Source organism: Physeter macrocephalus, chromosome 3 (genome assembly GCF_002837175.3).
Source record: "Physeter macrocephalus isolate SW-GA chromosome 3, ASM283717v5, whole genome shotgun sequence".
Lineage (NCBI taxonomy): Eukaryota > Metazoa > Chordata > Mammalia > Artiodactyla > Physeteridae > Physeter > Physeter macrocephalus.
The window spans coordinates 15,589,706-15,612,531 of record NC_041216.1 but is presented as its reverse complement, the minus strand read 5'-3'; the positions used below and the strand labels follow the sequence as shown (position 1 = coordinate 15,612,531).

The 22,826-nt window shown below is 37.6% G+C and overlaps 1 protein-coding gene across 2 annotated transcripts in view; it reads left to right on the top strand.

Annotated features, from left to right (window-relative positions):
* Positions 1–22,826, top strand: part of CLIC4 (chloride intracellular channel 4) — an 83,004-nt gene that overhangs the window by 48,783 nt on the left and 11,395 nt on the right. For both annotated transcript variants that reach the window (XM_024125695.2, XM_055083588.1), the window contains exons 3-4: positions 7,436–7,561; positions 14,692–14,798. In XM_024125695.2, coding sequence (XP_023981463.1) covers positions 7,436–7,561; positions 14,692–14,798 — 233 coding nt within the window. The remainder of the gene's footprint in view (positions 1–7,435; positions 7,562–14,691; positions 14,799–22,826) is intronic.

Sequence of the window (22,826 nt, the reverse complement as noted above, 5' to 3'; positions counted from 1 at the left end):
TTTGTATCCATTCAGCCAGTCTATGTCTTTTGGTTGGAGCATTTAATCCATTTACATTTAAAGTAGTTATCAATATGTATGTTCCTATTACCATTTTCTTAATTGTTTTGGGTTTGTTTTTGGAGGTCTTTTCCTTCTCTTGTGTTTCCTGCCTAGAGAAGTTCCTTTAGCATTTGTTGTAAAGCTAGTTTGGTGATGTTGAATTCTCTTAAGTTTTGCTTGTCTGTAAAGGTTTTAATTTCTCTGTCAAATCTGAATGAGATCCTTGCTGGATAGAGTGAGTAATCTTGGTTGTAGGTTTTTCCCTTTCATCACTTTAAATATGTCCTGCCACTCTCTTCTGGCTTATAGAGTTTCTGCTGAAAGATCATGTTTTAACCTTATGGGGATTCCCTTGTATGTTATTTGTTGCTTTTCCCTTGCTGCTTTTAATATTTTTTATTTGTATTTAATTTTTGATAGTTTGATTAATATGTGTCTTCGCATGTTTCTCCTTGGATTTATCCTGTATGGGACTCTCTGTGCTTCCTGGACTTGATTGACTATTTATTTTCCGATATTAGGGAAGTTTTCAACTATAATCTCTTCAAATACTTTCTCAGTCCCTTTCTTTTCCTCTTCTTCTTCTGGGACCCCTATAATTCGAATGTTGGTGTGTTTAATGTTATCCCAGAGGTCTCTGAGACTGTCCTCAATTCTTTTCATTTTTTTTCCTTTATTCTGCTCTGCGGTAGTTTTTTCCACTATTTTATCTTCCACGTCACTTACTGTTCTTCTGCCTCAGTTATTCTGCTATTGATTCCTTCTAGAGATATTTTAATTTCATTTATTGTGTTATTTCCTCTTCATTTGTTTGGTCTGGTGGGTGTTCACCTTGCTCCTTCATCTGCTGCATATTTCTCTGTCTTCTCATTTTGTTTAACTTACTCTGTTTGGGGTCTCCTTTTCACAGGCTGCAGATTCATAGTTCCTGTTGTTTTTGGTGTCTGCCCCCAGTGTGTGAGCTTGTTTCAGTGGCTTGTGTAGGCTTCCTGGTGGAGGGGACTGGTGCCTGTGTTCTGGTGGGTGGGGCTAGATCTTGTCTCTCTGGTGGGCAGGGCTGTGTCTGGTGGTGTGTTTTGAGGTGTCTGTTAACTTAGTATGATTTTAGGCAGCCTCTCTGCTAATGGGTGGGGTTGTGTTCCTGTCTTACTAGTTGTTTGGCATGGGACATCCAGCACTGGAGCTTGCTGGCCGTTGGGTGGAGCTGGGTCTTAGCATTGAGATGGACATCTCTGGGAGAGCTCTCGCCGATTGATATTATATGGGGCCAGGAGGTTTCTGTTGGTCCAGTTTCCTGAATTCGGCTCTCACACCTCAGAGGCTCAGGCCTGACACCAGGCCGGAGCACCAAGACCCTGTCAGCCACACAGCTCAGAAGAAAAGGGAGAAAAAAAGAAAGAAAAATAAATTATTAGCATAAAAAAATAATAATTAAAAAAAAAGAAGAGAGCGACCAAACCAGTAAACAAATACACCAATGATAACAAGTGCTAAAAACTAAACTAAGATAAACATAAATATCAGAAACAAATCGGTCACAGACAGCAAACCGCAAGTCTACAGTTGCTCCTGAAGTCCACCACCTCAATTTTGGCATGATTCGTTGTCCATTCAGGTATTCCACAGATGCAGGGTACCTCAAGTTGACTTGTGAGGATTTAATCCACGGCTCCTGAGGCTGCACGGGGAAATTTCCCTTTCTCCTCTTTGTTTGCCCAGCTCCTGGGGTTCAGTTTTGGTTTTGGCCCCACCTCTGCATGTAGGTTGCCCTCAGGAATCTGTTCCCTGCCCAGACAGGAGAGGGTTAAAGCAGCGGCTGATTAGGGGGCTCTGGCTCACTCATGCCAGGGAGAGGGAGGGGTATGGTAGTCATAATTGGAATGCAGGGCGAGCCTGTGGCGGCAGAGGCCAGCGTGACGTTGCAACAGCCTGAGTCGCCGTGTGTTCTCCTAGGGAAGTTGTGCCTGGATCACGGGACCCTGGTGGTGGCGTGCTGCACAGGCTCCGGGGTCTGTGGTGTTGGTAGTGACCTGTGCTTGCACACAGGATTCTTGGTGGCTGTGGCAGCAGCCTTAGCGTTTCATGCCCATCTCTGGGGTCCGAGCTGATAGCCATGGCTTGCGCCCGTCTCTGGAGCTCACTTAGGCGGTGCTCTGCCTACTGTGGGCACACGGGAAAGGAATCCCTTCTCCTCGTGCACCCCGAAACAATGGTCTCTTGCCTCTTCGCAGGTCCAGACTTTTTCCCGGATTCCCTCCCGGCTAGCTGTGGCACACTAGCACCCTTCAGGCTGTGTTCACGCAGCCAACCCCGGTCCTCTCCCTGGTATCTGACCTCCGAAGCCCGAGCCTCAGCTCCCAGACCCCACCCGCCCCGGCGGGTGAGCAGACAAGCCTCTCAGTATGGTGAGAGCTGGTTGGCACCGATCCTCTGTGCGGGAATCTCTCCGCTTTGCCCTCTGCACCCCTGTTGCTGCGCTCTCCTCCGTGGCTTCAAAGCTTCCCCCGCCGCCTACCCCTTGTTTCCACCAGTGAAGGGGCTTCCTAGTGTGTGGAGAGTTTTCCTCCTTCACAGCTCCGTCCCAGAGGTACAGGTCCCATCCCTAGTCTTTTGTCTCTGTTTTTTCTTTTTGCCCTACCCAAGTATGTGGGTATTTTCTTGCCTTTTGGGAAGTCTGAGGTCTTCTGCCAGCGTTCAGTAGGTGTTCTTTAGGAGTTGTTCCACTTGTAGAAGTATTTTTGATGTATTTGTGGGGAGGAAGATGATCTCCACGTCTCACTCCTCTGCCATCTTGAAGGTCCCCCCTAGTTTTTTCTCTTTATATATTTCCTTTTCTTCATCTAGAAACAAACTCTGGTAAGTAATGGTGAAAATAAAAAGCCCCCAAAATATTGGAGAATATTCACGCTCTCATCTCAAGGCATGAATTCTATGCATTTTGCTTTTCCTAGATATCACTTAAGGGAAACATTTAAATGAATTTGAATGAATTCTTGAATATTTATTGAAGACCTTTTATGAAAAAAAACAAAGATGCCCTGAAAATTTTAGCCATTGCTTATTCAGTTTCATTTTTCTCACACTGCAGTTCTTGAAATGTTAAGTTTCTGCGAAGCATCTGTAAAAATGAGCCTTTGTGGGTCAGATGAAACACCTGAGACCTTAGAGTGCCAGTGAGGACTTGAAGTTGAAGAATCTTAGATTCTATCTGGTTGCTGACTTGATAACAACTTCTAAGTGAGTCATTTCAATGCGTACAACTTGTCCATTTATTTGACGTCTACTGATCTGTTAGGGGCATTAAAGTTTCTTCCCAAATTTACTTTCACTTGGAGTAAGGGCCCAACATGATTGTGCTTCATCTCAACAGTTAATCCTGAAATAGTTGTATCATCTTTAAAAAAAAATCCTTTTAGCAGAAACAAGAAGGACTATTCGCTAGTCATTAATATTAAGGAAAACTGGTAAACATATGCCTGGTTTCACTTTACTTACATACCTCTATATTAATCAGATTTCTTATTACCAGTTAATGCTAGATAACCAGTTTTGAACCATCAGACTCAAAGAGAGTTTAAAACCACCAATTTCATCACTTGTATAAAGTTTAGTTCACTGTCACACCCATTATTTGATTTGATCTTTACAGGCAGAGCCAGTCTTATATCCATAGTACAAATGAGGAAATCTAGACCCAAAGAGGTTGTGATTTACTTAGTCACATAGCTGGTGAATGGCAGAACTGTTCAATTTGGGACTTAAACCAGGTCCTTTTTATTCGGTCTTTGGTTCTTTCTTCTCTACCATGCTAACTTTATCCCTCCTCTAATAAATATTTTTGTTTTGAGATCTTGAAAGCTGTCATAATTTATTATAGAAGTAATAGCTGCTATTTATTTTGCCGCCGTCCCTTATGGGTTATTTTAAAGCCTTGATTTCTTTCTTCTCCCTTACCTAAATCCACCCTGTTCATGAAAAAATTATTACCGTATATTTAGGCATTAATGGACTGTTTGTTAGTCATAAAAATGTTGGTGGATATGTTTTATAACTTTGGAATGAGAAAAGTGTCTTCCAGGTGATCACAGTTTGTGTATGATGAGATTAAAGAACATTCTTATTCCTCACTGGCATTGATGGGAAATGTGTGTATTCTTTCTCTTGTGTACATTATACAGTTTTATTAGCTCTACTTGCTGTGGTGAGATACTGTTGTTCTTGCTTACCTTTGTGCTACCTTTTTAAACTTTAAAGTGTTAGGATTTGAAAATAAATATATAAACCCTAAACTGTTAGGATTTCTAGACTCTTGATTATGTACACGGTCTTCCTGAGTTGAGTAGGAAGTAAATTATAAGTGGGAACAAATGTGAGTCTGAGTGAGAACATGAGTGGGTGACTTGAAGATTAGAGATGACTGTGGTCTTGGACATGCTGGACCCTTTAGTGATCAAAGAACAGGTGGTTAAGATGATGAGTAAGAAGGAATAACAAAAAGAAACCAGTGAAATGTGGAATTCCCTGGCAGTCCAGTGGTTAGAACTGTGCACTTTCCTTGCCGTGGGCCCAGGTTCAGTCCCTGGTCAGGGAACTAAGAGCCTGCAAGCCGCATGGTATGGCCAGAGGCGGGGAGAGAAAAACAGTGAAATGAAAAACAGAACAGGATTAGTTCTGATTTGGAGGTGAGTGCTTATAAAAGTTACTGAAACCTTATAGGCATACCTCACTATTTAAATAAATGTGCATCTGGAAGACTTACTCAAGTTTCATGTATTCCAATCATTTTGTGCTCAACTTTACCTTGTCCAACCAAGGAAGAATGCTCAGTAAAAGAATCAAGAGTTCAAAATCAAATCAGATTTTGACTTTAAAAAGTTCTCTTTCGGAGCTTAGGTTTTTGTAGCAGTTGATAGATAGTCTTATTTTTCTTTGGCTTGGGAAGGAGATAGGCTCTAGAACTTGAGTAGAGGGAGGCTCTGAGTTAGAACATTTGGACTCATTGGATAATTAATAAGTGTTTATATATTTGATTGGAATGTAGTAATAGATGAGGCACTTTCCAGACCTAAATTGAGAGAGAGACAAGGGGGTGTGTGCAGGGCAATGGGAGGGAAAGAAAGGGAGAAAGAGAGAGAATTGATATGAATAAGACCATAATTGAAAAGCTGGGCTGAGTATAGATTTTAGGGTACACTCTATTTTAAAAATTCTTTTTAATGACAAAGTATTTCACCTTCATGATACACTTAAAGATATCCTTTATTTATTCAAATTCCATGCATTTGTGGTGAGGATGGAAGGAAGAAAGGTCTATAGTAGGGGGAAAAATTCTTTGAAGCAATATATTATATTATAATTTTTTTTAAGTTCATCTTTTTAATTATGAAAGTATTCAAACATATACACAGAAAGAATAAACTTCCCCATAACTTCAATTCTGTTAAGATTTTGCTCCCAGTTGCTTTGTCCCCTTTTTGCTTCTTTTTCTTTCTTTTCTTTCTCTGAAATATTTTAAAGCACATCCCAGGAATCCTGTCATTTCACCTCTACTCATTTCAGTGTACATCTCCAAACAATAATGACAGGTCCTTAACTAACCACAATGCCATTATAACATCTAGTTCCCAGTATACAATCCAGTTTCCCCAGTTGTCTCCAAAATATCTTATCTTTGGCTGGTTTGTTCAAATGAGGATTCAAACAAATTCTACTCATATTTGGTTGTTATATCTCTTAAATTTTTCTTAATCCACAACAATCCCTTCAAACTCCCATTTGTGGCTTTTTGTCCTCATGCCATTGACTCGTAGAAATCTAATTAGTTGAACTGTAGATTGCCCCAGATTCTGGATTTGGCTGATTGCTTCCTTGTGGTATCATTTAACTTTGTTCTATAACTCCTTGTGTTTCCTGTAAATGAACTTTTTGGTCCCAGGACCCCTTTATACTCTTAAATTATTGAGGACCTCAAAGAGCTTTCAGTTATTATTGATTTTACTATATTAGAAATTAAAACTGAGAAATTTAAAATATTTACTAATTCATTTAAGTAAAACAATCATGAACTCATAGTTATCACGAAATTTTTTAAGAATTAAAAATATCTGTATTTTCCAAAACAAAATTAGTGAGAAGGGTGGCATTGTTTTATATTTTTGTACCTATCTAATGTCTGCCTTAACAGAAGACAGATTCTCATGTCTGCTTCTGTATATATTACCTTGTGATGACACACACCAAGTAGCCTATGGAAAACTCCACTATACAGGCATGAGAGAATGAGAGTGAAAAAGGTAAATGATGTCAGTATTATGCGAATGGTTTTGACCTCATGGACCATCTGATGAAAGGGTCCCCTAGATCACAATTTTAGAGACTGCTATCCAAGGAGACTTAATTTTAGCGTCAGGTTTGACTTATTTGGTAAGAATATTTCATAGGTGGTGATATATGCCTCATATTTTATCATTAGGATGCACACCATATCTGTCATGTTATTGACTCTAGGATTCATTGGTAGGCTTAGGTGAGCCATTTTACTTTTTAATAGGGTAGCATACCAGTTTCACCATTTTTATCAGTGTTCTGTGTATTTTCAGTTTCTCCTAATTCATAGGAGGAAAATGTCTTCATTATTTAATTTTGAATTTCTTTGATGATTGGGTTCTTGGACATTTTTCCACGCGTTCACTTATCTATTGCTTATCAATTTATTTTCACCCATACCTACTTGAATTTTTGATGAATTTGGACAGAATCCTTCTTATTTACTATACTGTTTTTTTCCATTCTATGTTGCTTCTTACCTTTGTTTATGCTATTTTTTATATATTGAAGTAATTTTGATATTAGATAGTCAAATCTCATAATCTTTTTCATTGTTAAGTCTGAACTTAGAGGAAAATGGAGAAGTAGCATTTGAATTTGAAATCTTATGGAAAAGGACTGTAGGAATCAGCTGCTCTTCTTCCTTATTAAAAAAAAGAAAAGAAAAGGAAGGCCTAGAGAAGTAGAGGAAGTTATAGTTTGCCCATCTTTACACAGTGAGTTGGTGCCAGAGTTGAGACTAGAGACTGACTTTCCCAAGTCTTCTTCCCATCATTCTACCTCCATTTCTAATAAGTATCTCAGTTACATTTGGAATGAGAATGAAGAACTTTGTCTTTGGTTAAAATCAAAGACTTTTAATTTTTTTATCCTAAATTATGTGCTTTGTGGATGTTTGCTTCTTACTAGAGTACTATTGTGGCTGTTATACTTAGTGGAAAAAATACTATTTCTTATTCATTTTTATATATTTTAAAATTTAGAATCACTCTGAGAATGTAAAGTATTGTTGCTTCTCAGTTAGAGTATAAAATGACCTGATTTTGACCACTATTTTGCCTAACAGGAAGCCTGCAGACCTGCAGAACTTGGCTCCGGGGACCCACCCACCATTTATAACTTTCAACAATGAGGTCAAAACGGATGTAAATAAGATTGAAGAATTTCTTGAAGAAGTCTTATGCCCCCCCAAGTGAGTACTGAAGAAAATATGCATGGAAATATTGCCATCTCTTTAAAGTTTGTCTTATCTGGCCATTAGAGACATTTCTCCTGATTGTACTTGAGTTAAATTGTAACGGCATTAAGTTGGAATGACTAGCACTTCTCTTCATACATTATAATGCTACACAAATGTCAGAATTGGCTGCCAGCTAGGCCAGTAAGCCACACTAAGAAAGGTAGGAATCTGATTAAGCTGTAGAGTACCTGGTGAAAGTAGGTTTGGGACACATGAGCTGGTCAGGAAAGACTGGTTATTTGAGGTCCCAAAATGAGAGAGAAGTTTAGGGAGAAGAAAAGATGGGGAAAGACAGGTTCAAACTGAACCCAGCCAGAATATCTAAGCAGGAGTGTGGTACAGGTTGCTGGGAGATTTCCTATCAGGCCATTTTAAAGGTAACTTTCTGAAGCTACCACCCAAGGGAATGAACTTTTTAGATTGTGTCCCTGGGATTCCATTTTTATTTATGTATTTCTTTGAGGTATTCTGGATCCCCCAGTCTTGCATATTAGCCCACATGGTTAATGATTTTAAAATACTCAACTATTTACTATATTGTGAGGTGTAGTTGAGGAATAGATGTACTGTAATGACAGTTACCTAAATTGCACATTTTCATCATAATGTAATCTTGGCATAGGTTCAAAACATCATTGGTTTCTTTTAGGCTTTTCCAGTTTCATTATCCTGAAAACTGGAATGTTCCTTCTGGCCCAAACCTTTTCTTGTTAGTTGTCTTTCACCCTCCATATATACAGATAAATTCCCTGAATTGGGATTAATAGGTCAGAGAGTTCTAAAATAATAGTTAATCAGTATTCATTCCTTCATTCATTAGTTTATCCTGCAAACGGTTACTGGGCAACAAAGCCCTATGGGTATAATAGTTAATAAGATAGTTCCTGCTCTCAAGAAGTGCAGTCAAATATGTATGAAGAGATAGTGGTGCTGTGGGAGAGTGAGTAGAATCAGAAAAGGCTTTATAGAAAGAGATAACACTTGAACTGAGCTTTTTTTTTTTTTTTTCCTGCGGTACGCGGGTCTCTCACTGCTGTGGCCTCTCCCGCCGCGGAGCACAGGCTCTGGACGCGCAGGCCCAGCGGCCACGGCTCACGGGCCCAGCTGCCCCGCGGCACATGGGATCCTCCCGGACCGGGGCACGAACCCCTGTCCCCTGCATCGGCAGGCGGACTCTCAACCACTGCACCACCAGGGAAGCCTGAACTGAGCTTTAATTGGGAAAAAAAATAAATAAATAAATGTGGCCTTTAGCAGGTGAATGAAGGGATGACAGACGTTCCAAGCAGAAAAATAATTTTGAATAAATAGTGTTTCTTTGGGGGACCTAAAGCTGTGGCTGGAGCATAGCATACAGGGTTGGGGATGGTAGGCAGGAAGGCTGCCAGGAGACATATGAATAATGACGCCTCTGTCTACAGCTAGCCCATCTTCAATTGTGAACAGAATTGCCCTCTGTTTAGCAATCTTATACTAAACTTAAAATTCATTTTCTTAATCATGTATTCTAAAGCTTATTCTCTGCCTTCCTTCCTGTCTTTCTAAGATGCTCAAACTTTTTTTTTTTAATTTTTATTTTTTGGGGTATAGTTGCTTCACAATGTTGTGCTAGTTACTGCTGTACAGTGAAGTGACTCAGCCATATGTAAACCTCAAAACTTTTTTATCTCTACTGTCCAGGAGTCCTAAACTTCCTTCCATCCCTAGTAAAGTTTCTCTAGACCAACATTCATAAAATTATATTTGTCTTTTCCTCCAGGCCATGTATATAGTTAGAATACTGATAAATCGAAACTGGGATCCTTGTAAAAATATAATTGAAGCTGTATACACATATGTAAGGAACTGTTATGAACATGCATTCAGCTTAGTAGAAATAACTTTTCAGATATTGTTTTGCATCATAGAACCTACTGGATCTCTTTTACTCTTTTTATGTATGTACGTATATTTTACCCTTTGTATTCTTAAAGTCTGTCAGCTCTGAGGAAAGCTCCATATTTTCCATCTTATCCTCAGACGCTAATGGAAGTGATCTTCCTCTCATAACTGTAGATCATTGTAGCAACATTAAATTATAAATAGAGAAACAGTTTGAATGACATTCATTCTCTGTGAAGGAAGCTGTATGTTGTTTCAAAGCATTGTCTAAAATGTTTGTTGTGTAAATCCTTCCAAGGATATTTACGTTTTTGAAATCAGTATGCTGATAACATTATATACCATTTCAGTAAAATGGGCATTTTCTCATATTCTCTTCTAGCCTTCTTCTTCAACAATAGCAGCAATAACAGCAACAAAAATAATTTTCATTATTCTTTCTTAATTTTCTCAAAGGGAATAAATATTAACAGAAATGGTAGAGCTAATATCAAAATATTCAATTTTTTTGGCATCCAGTACTCTGTAAGACACCATAGCTTTTTGAATTGGACCTTGAAAATAAACATTTTCACATTGCTTTTTTTTTGTTTTCTTTTTTTTGGCTGCACCATGTGGCTTGTGGGATCTTAGTTTCCCAACCAGGGACTGAACCTGGGCCCTTGGCATTGAGAGCGCAGAGTCCTAACCACTGGACCGCCAGGGAATTCCCTCATTTTGCTTTTCATATATGGAAAATTTAGCTTCATTTCATTTGGGCATATTCATAGAGATACTCTAACCAGAAACGATCTTTTCTTTCGGTTTAAATAATTTAATTTAAAACTTGGAGATCTTTCTGTTATAAAGGGTTCATAATCCACTAAATTCTCTCTATGGTTAATTTTCCTTGTTTTTATGTTGAAGTTTATATTCTGAAGAGAGTTTCTAAATAAAGTTTAAAATTTTACTTTATATAGAAGGGAGTATTTTTGATGTTACTAATGCCTCTGCTATTATTAACTAACATTCAAGTGCTAATTATGTGCCATGCACTGTGCATTGTGGATTATTTTATGGATTATCTCAATTAATCCTCTCAAAGACTTTATGAAAAAACTGAAGATGAGTAATCCAAATAATTTGTCCAAGATTTCACAGTTCATGGTAGCAGAGCTGGCATACTTACTTTCAAAGCCAAGTAAAAACAAAAACCTATGTTTGACTTTTATAAAAGGTAAAATGTGAGTCTTTAATTGGAATTGTGCTTTAGTGAGTACAAAATTGAAGGCTAGCTCAAGTTTAGAGGAAGGGTAAGATAGAAAGCAAAGGTAGTTTGTTTTACTGTGATGACCAAGTGGGACTGAAGGTGATTTTCAAACTTAATTTAATGAATCCTTTTTAAAAAGTAGGTGAGGTTTAACTTCTGATGAGTTTTTGTTTATATGCATTGAAACAGCATGTTTGGATTGGGAGTACCTTGCCCTTTAGTGGGCTCTGTAAGATGCGGATCAAACAGCATATTCTCTGTCATGCAGAATTGCTTGTAGAGGATGAGAGGAGGAACTGTTTCTGGGACCACCACATACGTTCTTCCTTTCTTCTGTTCTAGGGCAGCCAGGGGCTGTCTGCCTTTTCTCTGTAGGATAAGGAGGTCTTCAGGTCCTTAGCTGATCCTACTCACACTGATTGTAAGCCTTCTTGTTTCCAGATAGGATGAGGACAAAAGGCAGAAGAGTTGTACAAGCTGGTGGACTAGAATCTAGCATTTCTAATAACATGTTTTTGGCATTTGAAGATACTGAGAACAGAGGGGTTTTTATGTGAGCATTTCTGATTTAATCATGACAAATACAGGCAACTGTCTATTCTAGAGTTGTTTAGAATTTAGAGACTAATGAAAAGATAAAATCAAGGTGCTGGTCTAGGTAACTATAGGTTTTAAAGAAGAAACTATCTTTCTTCTCTTCTGGGGATATTTTTTTCAGTTCCCCTTGCTTGAAAGAAGGAACTACTTTGCCCAAAAATAGCTTTCAAAAAAACTTTGAAATTTGGGTTTTTAACTGAAGCAGGCTTGTATACTTGGCTAACTTACTGATAAAAGGATAGAAGGATAGAGGAAGCTAGATAATTTTGGAGAAGAGTTCTATAAACTGTTGTTAAGCCTTTTATTTTTAAAGAGAAGTACAACGAAACTTGAGTTTACAGGGATAATTTAATAGACTGTATAACCACACTTTATTCTTACATTAACACAAGAAAGGAGAAAATGTTTGAAATCTTTCTTAAAGGATGGAAGTATTCTTAGCTAGTCTACCATTAATAATAGTCAGTTGTGTAATACAGGATGTGATAAAGGACTGATCTGAAAGTCTAAAAATACCCTGGATGTGCATGTCTATTCTGTTGTTGACACATAGCCTTTTATTAATTATTTGCCTTCCTTTTGTTAAATGTTTAAGTGAATGCTCATAATAATTGAAAAGTATTGCTTTATCAAGCAGTTTGCTAAAACTACTAATAATGAATTATTAAAATCCAGTGTTTGGGAGGAATGCAAAAAAAAAGTTGACAGCTGATTTTGGACCTACCAGTTTAGCATTTGATTTATCTTTTAGAACTTGATCTTTAATAAAACAAAAACAAAACAACACTGGACCTGGGGACAGGAGATGTGAGTTTCAGTTTGACAATACTTTTAACTAGTCCAGTGATTTTGGGGCCAAGTATGTAAGCTTTCTGGAATATAATTTCCTTTTAGGCAAAATGAGAGATTGAGGTGAGTGGTCTCTTGTAACTATAGTATTGTATGCATTGAATTAATAGTACAAATTTAATTGTCTTGGAGGAGAAGAATAGGGCATGTTTAACCTGCTTTAGAGAACACTGTTTTTCTTAAGAATTGTAATAGCATCTATTTCCATATGAATAAAGGGTATGCTGATTGCAAGTCTTTTATTTTTACCTGTTCATTAAAACAGATCTCTAGTAAGCATGCTTCTATGTGTTGATCATTACAACCCCAGTACTTAGTACAATTCCTGACACATAGTAGATACTTAATAATTAGAATAAATGAATATATGCATGAATAATGAATATATAAATAATCTGTAATTCAAGCCCACCTTTCTATAAGTGATTATGAGAATTATGAAGTTTACTTCATTAGAAAAAGTTGGTACTGCTAAATATTGGTTGGGGAAAAGAAGAGTAAATTTGGAAACTTGGCTAGAGGAAGTCATAGATACATTGAAGAGGCACTTCAATGTATTTTTGTTCCTTGCACTATTTTTTGTTTGGAGTCAGTGAAGGTACTGTAATTATAAGCGTGGAAACATTTAAATTAGAGGCTGATTGTTTTCATAGTCAAGGGAAATCCAGGAATGTTGAAGCTGGAATTAACTGTTTCAGCTCAGGCAGGGGAAAAAAAAAAAAAAGAGAAGGTAAAGTTTTTTATAGTTAGCAGGAAAAAATACATATTATATATATACACACATACACATATGTATAATATACACATACATACACACAGGTGAAATTTATTTACTATAATCATTCACTGAAAAGCTCGTTATGTAATTCATTTCATTTCTAATTATGAAGAACTCTTTAAGCTTAAAAATAGATATTAAAGAGAAAAATAACTTGAGCATGTTGGTATTCGATATTTTATATTCTCCTTACCAATATATGTACTATGTCTAATTTAGAAGATGTATCTTTCCTTGAATTTAAAATGGTAAACGTAAAAGATACGAATATAAAAACTAACCTGAGGGGCTTCCCTGGTGGCGCAGTGGTTGAGAGTCCAACTGCCGATGCAGGGGACGCGGGTTCGTGCCCCGGTCCGGGAAGATCCCACATGCCGCGGAGCGGCTGGGCCCGTGAGCCATGGCCGCTGAGCCTGTGCGTCCGGAGCCTGTGCTCCACAACGGGGAGAGGCCACGGCAGTGAGAGGCCCGCGTACCGCAAAAAAAACAGCAACAAAAAAATAAAAACTAACCTGAAACTACAGCTTACAACTGAACAAATTTTTTTCTAAAAATACCTCACTTTCATTTTTAATTTAAAGAAAAGTAGTAAGACAGCATCTTAAAATATATGAATAAATCTAAACTAAACTAGTTCAATGTAAGATTTTTTCTGTAGTCTTACCGGCCCCCAGCCCGTTTTGCAGGGCTTTTAAACTGATCAGTCTTCCCCTAAAATGGTGCTCAGTCTGAACTTCTCTAGTCCTGACTCCCTGGAGCTGATACAAGCTCTGCTGAAGGGAGAAGTAAAGAACTGGGCTTTTTCACATGTATTTTCCAATTTGAGGAAGAAATAAACATTGGGTATGTGTGTTTGAAAATTTAAGTATATGAAATACACATTTGTGTGTGTTTTTTTAAAAAAGCTGTTGTGTCATGAATGTCTTTCCTCAAAGTAGAAAGGCTTTGTAACAACAACAGAGCACTTGTTAGCAAAATTCCTGATGTCTTATTTTTCTGTTGCTCATTGTCACCCTTACAATAATTAATATATGGGAGGTTTTGGAAAATCCTGAGTGTAGGAAAGTGAATGATCGGCCTCCTGGCTGTTTTTGTCCTTAACCTAAGCTTGGACAGCTTAGACTCTTTTCCTACTGTCAGGGTTCTGTGGTACTGGTATACATGGCTGGCTCAGTGTGTGGCATACCAAAGATCTGTCTGTTTGGCATTCCTATTTGAGAAAGCTCTACAGTTGAAATGTGGCTAGTGTAACTGAGGAAATGAATTTTAACTTTATTATGATTAATTTAAATTCGTATTCAGATAACCACAAGTCACTAATGGCTACCATCTTGGACAATTCAAATATATAATATTTCCATCATCACAGAACGTTCTCTTGGACAGCTCTGCTCTAGAGTTCTCTTTCTAAGACGCCCATGGGCTTGGCACAAGTCTCTGAACAAGTAGACTGTTTCACCAGCATTCTAATTTATAAAATGGAGGTGGAGTATGGATGAGCTTTGGTTGCCAAGAATATTAGTATGTGAACAAAAACACTGTGTAGAACTTTGTTTCCTAAGGAAAAAACACATCTTAAAAATATCATGCAAAACAGATGATGGCATTTCTTAGAGTAATAACTATTAAAAGATGTCTAGTAACTGCTAACACAATGGTTTGATTGAGAGAATTTATGCTAATGTATCTTTGGAGGATCTATAATCCGTTATTACATTTTTCATTTAGGTACTTAAAGCTTTCACCAAAACACCCAGAATCAAATACCGCTGGAATGGACATCTTTGCCAAATTCTCTGCATATATCAAGAATTCAAGGCCAGAGGCTAATGAAGGTAAAAAAACCCAAATGATTGAATTAGCACTGTAGAACCATTCCCCCCTCCCTGCAAAAATACCCCAAAACAAAACAAAAACAGGAACAAAGAGCAAAACTCCCTATTATGACAGTGATTATAAATGATTACTTTGGAGGCCAGACATTCCCATAAGTATCAAAAACTGCCTTTCAGAGTTGATCAGAGATTTGAGGATAAACCAGGGTAAGTCCTTAAATTGCTTTTTTCTCTGTTTCTTGCTAGTGGAACTGTGCCTAGCATAAAGTAGATGTGTGATAAAATGTTTATTGAATAAATTTGTTCTCATATTCTTCTGAGAAGTTACCATGAAGGGAGCTAAACAGAAAACTACGGCCTCAGGAACAGTGGCCTGGGTGGTTGAGGAGGTTGGAATAGGTGGATATAACGCAATTTTAAGTGTTTCCTAATCTTTGTTTATTATCCGTGCCAGCAACCTGAAGTCAGCCTGGGTGGATTTTTGTGCTAATTACCCTTAAGAGCAGTTTTTGGAGTTGCTCTAAGAGAGATTTGGACTCACCAGCCTTCCAAATTTCCCCGTATCCTAAAATTAAGATTTTAGTTTCAAGTCATATTTTCATGGTGAGAATTGTTTAGGTAGTACAGATGCAACTTCCTTCTTTTATTTATTAAAAGACACTATCTTATTATTTCATTTACCAAACTTACATATAGTAAAGGGAAGCCTCTTAGAAAGAGGTCCCATTTAATGAACCTCGTCTTAATGACACCATTCAGTCATTTCCCCTTTTCTTCTCTTTAGGGTGTTAAGCATTGTTCTTCCTGGGGAAAACTATATAGAGAGAGCATTAGTGTTTAATTAAAAGTAACAATAATAAGCAAAGAGCCAACTCCTGAAGACACTATAATCCATCATAATTTTAGACTCTTTGGTAGCTTGGGTGGGTTTCTTTGGGTAGAGTTTATGGCAGCAAATGAGCAGAATACCAAAGGGGGAAAAATATCAGTGCTGGTTAAGCAAGAATAAACATCTTTTAAAAAATTGAAACATTGCTGATTTCCTTACGTTATTTCAGTGGGTAGATTTCCAGGCTATTCAGGCTTTTATTTTTTTATTTTTTTTATTTTTTTAAATTTTTTTTTATTTTTTGTGGTATGCGGGCCTCCCTCTGCTGTGGCCTCTCCCGTTGCGGAGCACAGGCTCTGGACGCGCAGGCTCAGCGGTCATGGCTCACGGGCCCAGCCGCTCCGCGGCATGTGGGATCCTCCCAGACCGGGGTGCGAACCCGGTTCCCCTGCATCGGCAGGCGGACGCGCAACCACTGCGCCACCAGGGAAGCCCCCAGGCTTTTATTTTTTTTATAGCGAAGGGAAAAAAGGGAAACCCTTAGTGCTCAGGCCTGGCTTATTAAATGTGTTTCAGTAGCTGCCTTAGTTTGGGAGCAATTTTCCTTAGTAATTGGCTTTTCTTTCTGACTACTGTTTCTGTCTGAGAATTTTGTATACTCGGTAAACAGTTATACTGGAGCCCCTCCTGTCCACAGACAGTATCTTTTCTGTTCTACCCTCCTTCCTGCAGGTGACTGTTCTTTTCACACCCAGGTGCTCTTGCTGCATAGTTCTTTGAACTCTCTTAGTTAAAGTCATAATGTTTTTATTTCTCTGTGTGGCTTTTAGAAACTAGAGGGTGGTTGAATTTATTTTGACATTTGGTGGGGAGGAGAGGGAAATAAAATGTGTTTGCTTAAAAAAACCCAACAAAGCCAATTGCTTTGAGGGATGGGATGGGGGTAGAGAATTGGGGAGAAAGTGACTCATTTAAGTATAACTTTGTATTCTATTTTTTCCTATCAATTTATTACTGTCTTAAGTAGCCACCTACACTTACTGTCCTTAGAATGCTGTAACCAATAAGAGAACAAACAACGTAATGGATTACACAGTGCAGAACTTAGAAGGCTTTTTACATTAAATTACCTATTGGTAAATAAGAATTCCAGTTACCAAGCAGCTTCCCCCCACAGTGGCCTGTCACTGCCATGAGACTTTAGAAAACAGTATTCCAAATCACTTTGGAGCTTAACGGGTCTCCCTTATGTATATTTGTTGCAGGTCTCTTATCTGTCTGTTTAGTGCAATTAAATGCCTTAAATAAGCCTTAGTCATCCACCTCCTCATTCCCCCAAACAATAAACAACTTACATGAAGATGGATTTGTCATTTTACATGGTAAATCAGAGTATGCAAGCCTTTGATTCGTTTTAAAAACCTATTAAATGTTTTACAAAATCCAATGTGTTTGGACAATTTTAAGACCTTTTAAGAGCTAATTCCATCTAAGTAAGGGATTAGATGCCTAGATGCTATAGCAATTGGGCTAGTGAAAGTGAAAGAGAAGGGCCAATGCTTATATTGGGGTAAAAAGTAAGCAAATATGATTTAAAGAATAAAATAAATAAAAGGAAACATAGATAGATAAAACATAATTCTTTCGGTAACATGTCCGAGGTGATTGGGAGTAACAGTTTGTGTTTTTTTTGAAGCATTAAAAGAGAGATTAATGGGTAATTCCCTTTTATTGGATGGGTTCGTTATGACCTGTCCCAGATCTCCTAAGTTTTTTTCAGTTCTGTGATTTCATTCATTTATATAACTTATTAAGCTCCCAAATGTAACTAATAGATAATTTATTAGTCTGTTGATGTTTATAATATTCTTAAGAGATCAATGAATTTAGCAGTGATGAAATCTGCCATTATAGCCTCCGAGGCATATTTCATAATGTCCCAATTCCCATTTTTAAATGGAGGCAAGGAATCTTTAGATTCTGATTAGTTCCTTTTTAAAAAAATTTTTTAAAAATTATTATTATTATTTTTAAAATTTATTTGTTTATTTATTTTATATTTATTTTTGGCTGTGTTGGGTCTTCGTTTCTGTGCGAGGGCTTTCTCCAGTTGCGGCGAGCGGGGGCCACTCTTCATCGCCGTGCACGGGCCTCTCACTGTTGCGGCCTCTCCCGTTGCGGAGCACAGGCTCCAGACGCGCAGGCTCAGTAGTTGTGGCTCACGGGCCTAGCTGCTCCGCGGCATGTGGGATCTTCCCGGACCGGGGCACAAACCCGTGTCCCCTGCACTGGCAGGCGGATTCCTAACCACTGCGCCACCAGGGAAGCCCTGATTATTTCCTTTTTATTCAAGATTTATTCTCCCTCCCTACTTGCCTCCCTCTCTCCATCCCTCTCTCTCTTTCTCTCTCTCTCTGGAAAAGTGTGTGGAATCAGAGGATGGTTTTTCATCATTGTAGCAATGAAACTGCGTTGGGTATTTGATCATGTTAAAATACTTATTACCTCTCCCTGTTTTCCACTGATGTGTTACCTGGCATTTAAAAATTGCTTGTGTAAGATTACCCTTTTATTAAAATTAGCAGTAGCTTTAAAATATAGTTTTGTCCATGTAAGTGCTCATAATTTTTTTCTTCACTGTAAATTATATTGTTTTTCTACAACAGTAACTGTCTTGTTACATTTAATGCTTTTTGCCTTGTGCTTTACTCATTCAAATTATACAAATAGTAGAATAACGCATGCTTATTGAAGAAGTTAAAATAGTACAGAAATTAATAAAATTTCAGTGCCCCTTCTTAGTCACATCATATAAACTCTTCCCCAGCAGTTAGTATGTATCCTTCTTTTTATCTATGCACACATTGTACTTAAATGTGTATTTATGTATATATGTATACATTCTGCAGTTATCTTTATCATGTACTATACGGTAGAAGTACTTCCATATCAGAATGAAGATCTACCTCATATTTTAGAAATGCTGCTTAATATTCCATAATATGGATTTTTAGTTAACTATTTCCTTACTGATAGACATTTAGATTGCCTCAAGTTTTTTATTATGACAAACTGTGCTGCCAGTGAATATCCTTGTGCTAGATTTCAAATAGGTCAAAAGGTTTTGTTCTCCAAAGACTATAATAGTTTTTATTCCCACTAATGTGAAAGTGTTCATTTCCCCACACTTCTGACCCTGATGTGTTTGTGTGTTTCTGTGTATGAGAGAGAGAGTATGTGTTAATATTTTGATTTTCACAGTTAATTTAAAAACTGATTGTATGGCCTCTGTGATACTTAGTAATTTTTTTTGAGAACTTTTGAAATACCTCCTTAGAGATATGGCATTACTATAGTAGGGATATTAGAGAATAATAGGGCTACTTTTTAATTACAAAAGATAAGGAGCTAAAAAAAAAAAGGAGCTACTTTTTGATGGACTGTTACTGCCTTCTAGTGGTTAATCTTGACATTTTCTTTATCTTAACCAATTTCACATTCCTTTGTGATGGTTTGTCTTTAAAACTATTATCTCATTTTTCTTTGTTGTCCATTCCTTAGTTTGATATATAAAAATTGTATCAAACTAATTCAGCATTCTTTGTTTTCATTAATATACCCTTTACTCTGACATTCTTAACTATGAAAAATCACTAACTCTCTGGTCGAGTACAGCAGTTCAACTTCATTGCAGGTACTTTGCTACGTCCAAAATTATAGAGCAGTAATTGTAATGTTCTGCTAGCTTCTGAATTTTAGTCCATGCCTCACAGCTAGGATCATAAGCATTGTATGTTATAAACCTTAGGATATTTTATTTCTCTGTTGGATACTTTTGAGAGTTAATTCAGGAAAAGGATTAATTTAGAGTAGATCAGAGATCATAAACTTGCTTGCACTTGTTATACCACTCAAGTGCCATTTGAGACATTATTTCAGTGTTTGAATTTAGTATTATCTTCCTTATAGGTCATGATCCAGTTCATTGTAATCTGATCAAAGAACAAGTCCTTATATCTAATATGTATTTATTTTGTATTCACTGCTTTTGACAGGAAGCATATTGAATCTTTAAAAGTTTGTTCTTTTACAGACCTGAGATTCTACTGTCTCCTTTTTTTCTTTTTAATTGGAACCATGAAAATTTTCCATCATGCCCTGGACTCCTTACTAACGTAGCTGTTTCTCACATTGCATTTTCTTGTTAATTTATAAACTTTACATTTCAGCTGACTGCGTGCATTATTAACAGCTTGTATGTAATTAATAAAAGGTTATATTTATTGCCTTTGTATTTTTGATCTTTTATCTTTAAATGACTTGATTCCCTGTCACTTCCCCAGTTGCAGTTAAGCTCCCCTAACTCCTCAACTTTATTTTACTGGGTTCTATTGGCCTGTTTCTTAACTATTTTCTCTAAGAAATAAACTAGCTTGATCCTGGCTATGGCTAGAGTGACTTTCTATTAATAAGACAGGTAGTTCTTTGATCTTAATCTTGTTGTCTATCACTTGACATAACACATTCCAATTTGTTTGATATTTACCTAGGTAAAAAATATTACCAGTTCTTTTTTAAATTTTTTTTTTTTTTTTTTTTTTTTGCGGTATGTGGGCCTCTCATTGCTGTGGCCTCTCTCGTTGCGGAGCACAAGCTCCGGACACGCAGGCTCAGCGGCCATGGCTCACGGGACCAGCCGCTCTGCGGCATGTGGGATCTTCCCAGACCGGGGCACGAACCTGTGTCCCCTGCATCGGCAGGCGGACTCTCAACCACTGCGCCACCAGGGAAGCCCTTTTTTTTTTACATTTTTTAAATGGCTACGTGCTCTATAGCAATATGTAGTACCTACCTTATTCTCAGCTTCCCATGAAGATATAAAAGTCAAGTATAAATATCTTCAAATCATCTGACTTTAAAAGTGTCTATTCTACATTTTCACCTAATTGCCTTTTTATTTTTTTTTGGTGGTACGTGGGCCTCTCACTGTTGTGGCCTCTCCTGTTGAGGAGCACAGGCTCCGGATGCACAGGCTCAGCGGCCATGGCTCACGGGCCCAGCCGCTCCGCGGCATGTGGGATCTTCCTGGACCTGGGCACGAACCTGTGTCCCCTGCATCGGCAGGCGGATTCTCAACCACTGCTCCACCAGGGAAGCCCCCTAATTGCCTTTTGAACTTCATACATTTATGAAACTCAAAACTCTTATAGTTAACTATTGGCCTTTCTCAGTCTGGTCCAGACATTGACCAAGTGTCCACCATATGCTGAGGTAAAGTGCCATGAATTTAAGGGGATATGCAGAAGAAGAAGCACAAGACACAGACTTTACCTTCAAAGAACATATAGTACGGTTGAGGAGCAAGAATGATGCATTAATTTTAACAAGAATATGAAGAAAGAAGTTCATGACTTAGTAGACTATCATTTTAATATAAACCAGCCCTGAGTTTAAAAATTTACCAGCTTTAAAAATCTAATAGTAATAGAAAGTACCCATATCAAGGACTGAATACAACTAATACATTTTATGAAACCATTTAAAAACTACAAGGTTATTCAGTTATCAGATACTTTAAAATAACTTATATATATTCAAAAGTAAAAGAACAAGGTGAAAATTGCAGCAAAGAACTGGACATTATAAAAAAGAATCAAATGGAAGTTCTAGAATTTAAAAATATAATATCTGAAATTATGAACTCAATAGATGAATTTAACAGAGTAGACAGTGATGAGAAAGTATAGTGAACATGAAGATAGGGTAGAAGGAAATAGCTAATGGAAGCACAGAGAGATAAAAAGACAGAACCAACAAAAAAAACCACAGAAAAGAGTGTAAAACATGTGGGGCACAATAAAAAAAGTTTGCCATGTGTATAACTGGAATCCCAGAATAAGAGGAGAAAATGGAGTTGAAGCTATAGCTAGATAATTGCCAAGAATTTTCCAAACTGATGAGAGATAACAAGCCATGGAGTCAAGCATTACAAAACCCAAGCAGGACAAATAAAACTATACCTGTATGCATCATAGTCAAATTGCTGAATACCAGAGGTAGAATCTTAAAAGTGGCAGAGAGAAAGAAAGCTCTTCAAGGTAAAAGCAATAAGACTGAGCACTGATTCTTAACAGAAACAGTGAATCCAGAAGACAGTGTTATGAGATCTTCAAAGAGTTAAAAGAAAACGAATTAGAATTCTGTAAGCCATGAAATACCCTCCAAAAGTGAAAGCAAACACATCCAAACATTTAATTTTTGCCTCAAGATGTGACATTTATATTTACAGCCCTGGATCCATATACTTGCTGACCAGTCAGCTTTTTCTTACTGCCTCTTCTGTGAGCCTCTAAAATTCACAGTTCAATTTATAATTTCAGGTAGTTGTAACAAGTCAAATTTCCAAGATGTCAGATCTCCTTTCTTTGATTTTGAGAAAAGGCAAAGTCTCTTCTTTATTTCAGTATCTATAAGATAGGATAATATCTACCCATCCTATGTCCCATGGCTGCTCTGAGAATCAGTTCTCTTAACATATATTCACCAAGTTTTTCAACTAAAAAATACTATAAGAATGTAATGATTAATATATTAGTTTTTTATTTATGAATTTTAAATGGTAAAAGCAAAATAGACATTTTCAAATAAACAAAAACTGAACATTCATCTCAGCAGACTCACACTAAACAAAATACTAAAAGTAGTTTTTCAGGCAGAAGGAAAATGATTTCATATGAACACCCAGAGATGCAGGAAGGAAGGGAAAGCAAAGAGTAGTATAAATATATTATAAAATATAAATGAATACTGTCTGTATAGAACAATAGTGTCTTCTGGGATTTAAAATATATGTAAAGGGACTTCCCTGGTGGCGCAGTGGTTAAGAATCTACCTGCCAGTGCAGGGGAACATGGGTTCAATCCCTGGTCTGGGAAGATATCACATGCCGCAGAGCAACTAAGCCCATGCACCACAACTACTGAGCCTGCACTCTAGAGCCTGCAAGCCGCAAGTACTGAGCCCGTGTAGGGGCCGCATGCTGCAACTGTTGAAGCCTACTTGCCTAGAGCCCGTGCTCCACAACAAGAGAAACCACCACAATGAAAAGCCTGCGCACCGTAACGAAGATTAGCCCCCACTTGCCGCAACTAGAGAAAGTCTGTGCACAGCAATGAAGACTCAATGCAGTCCCCCCCCAA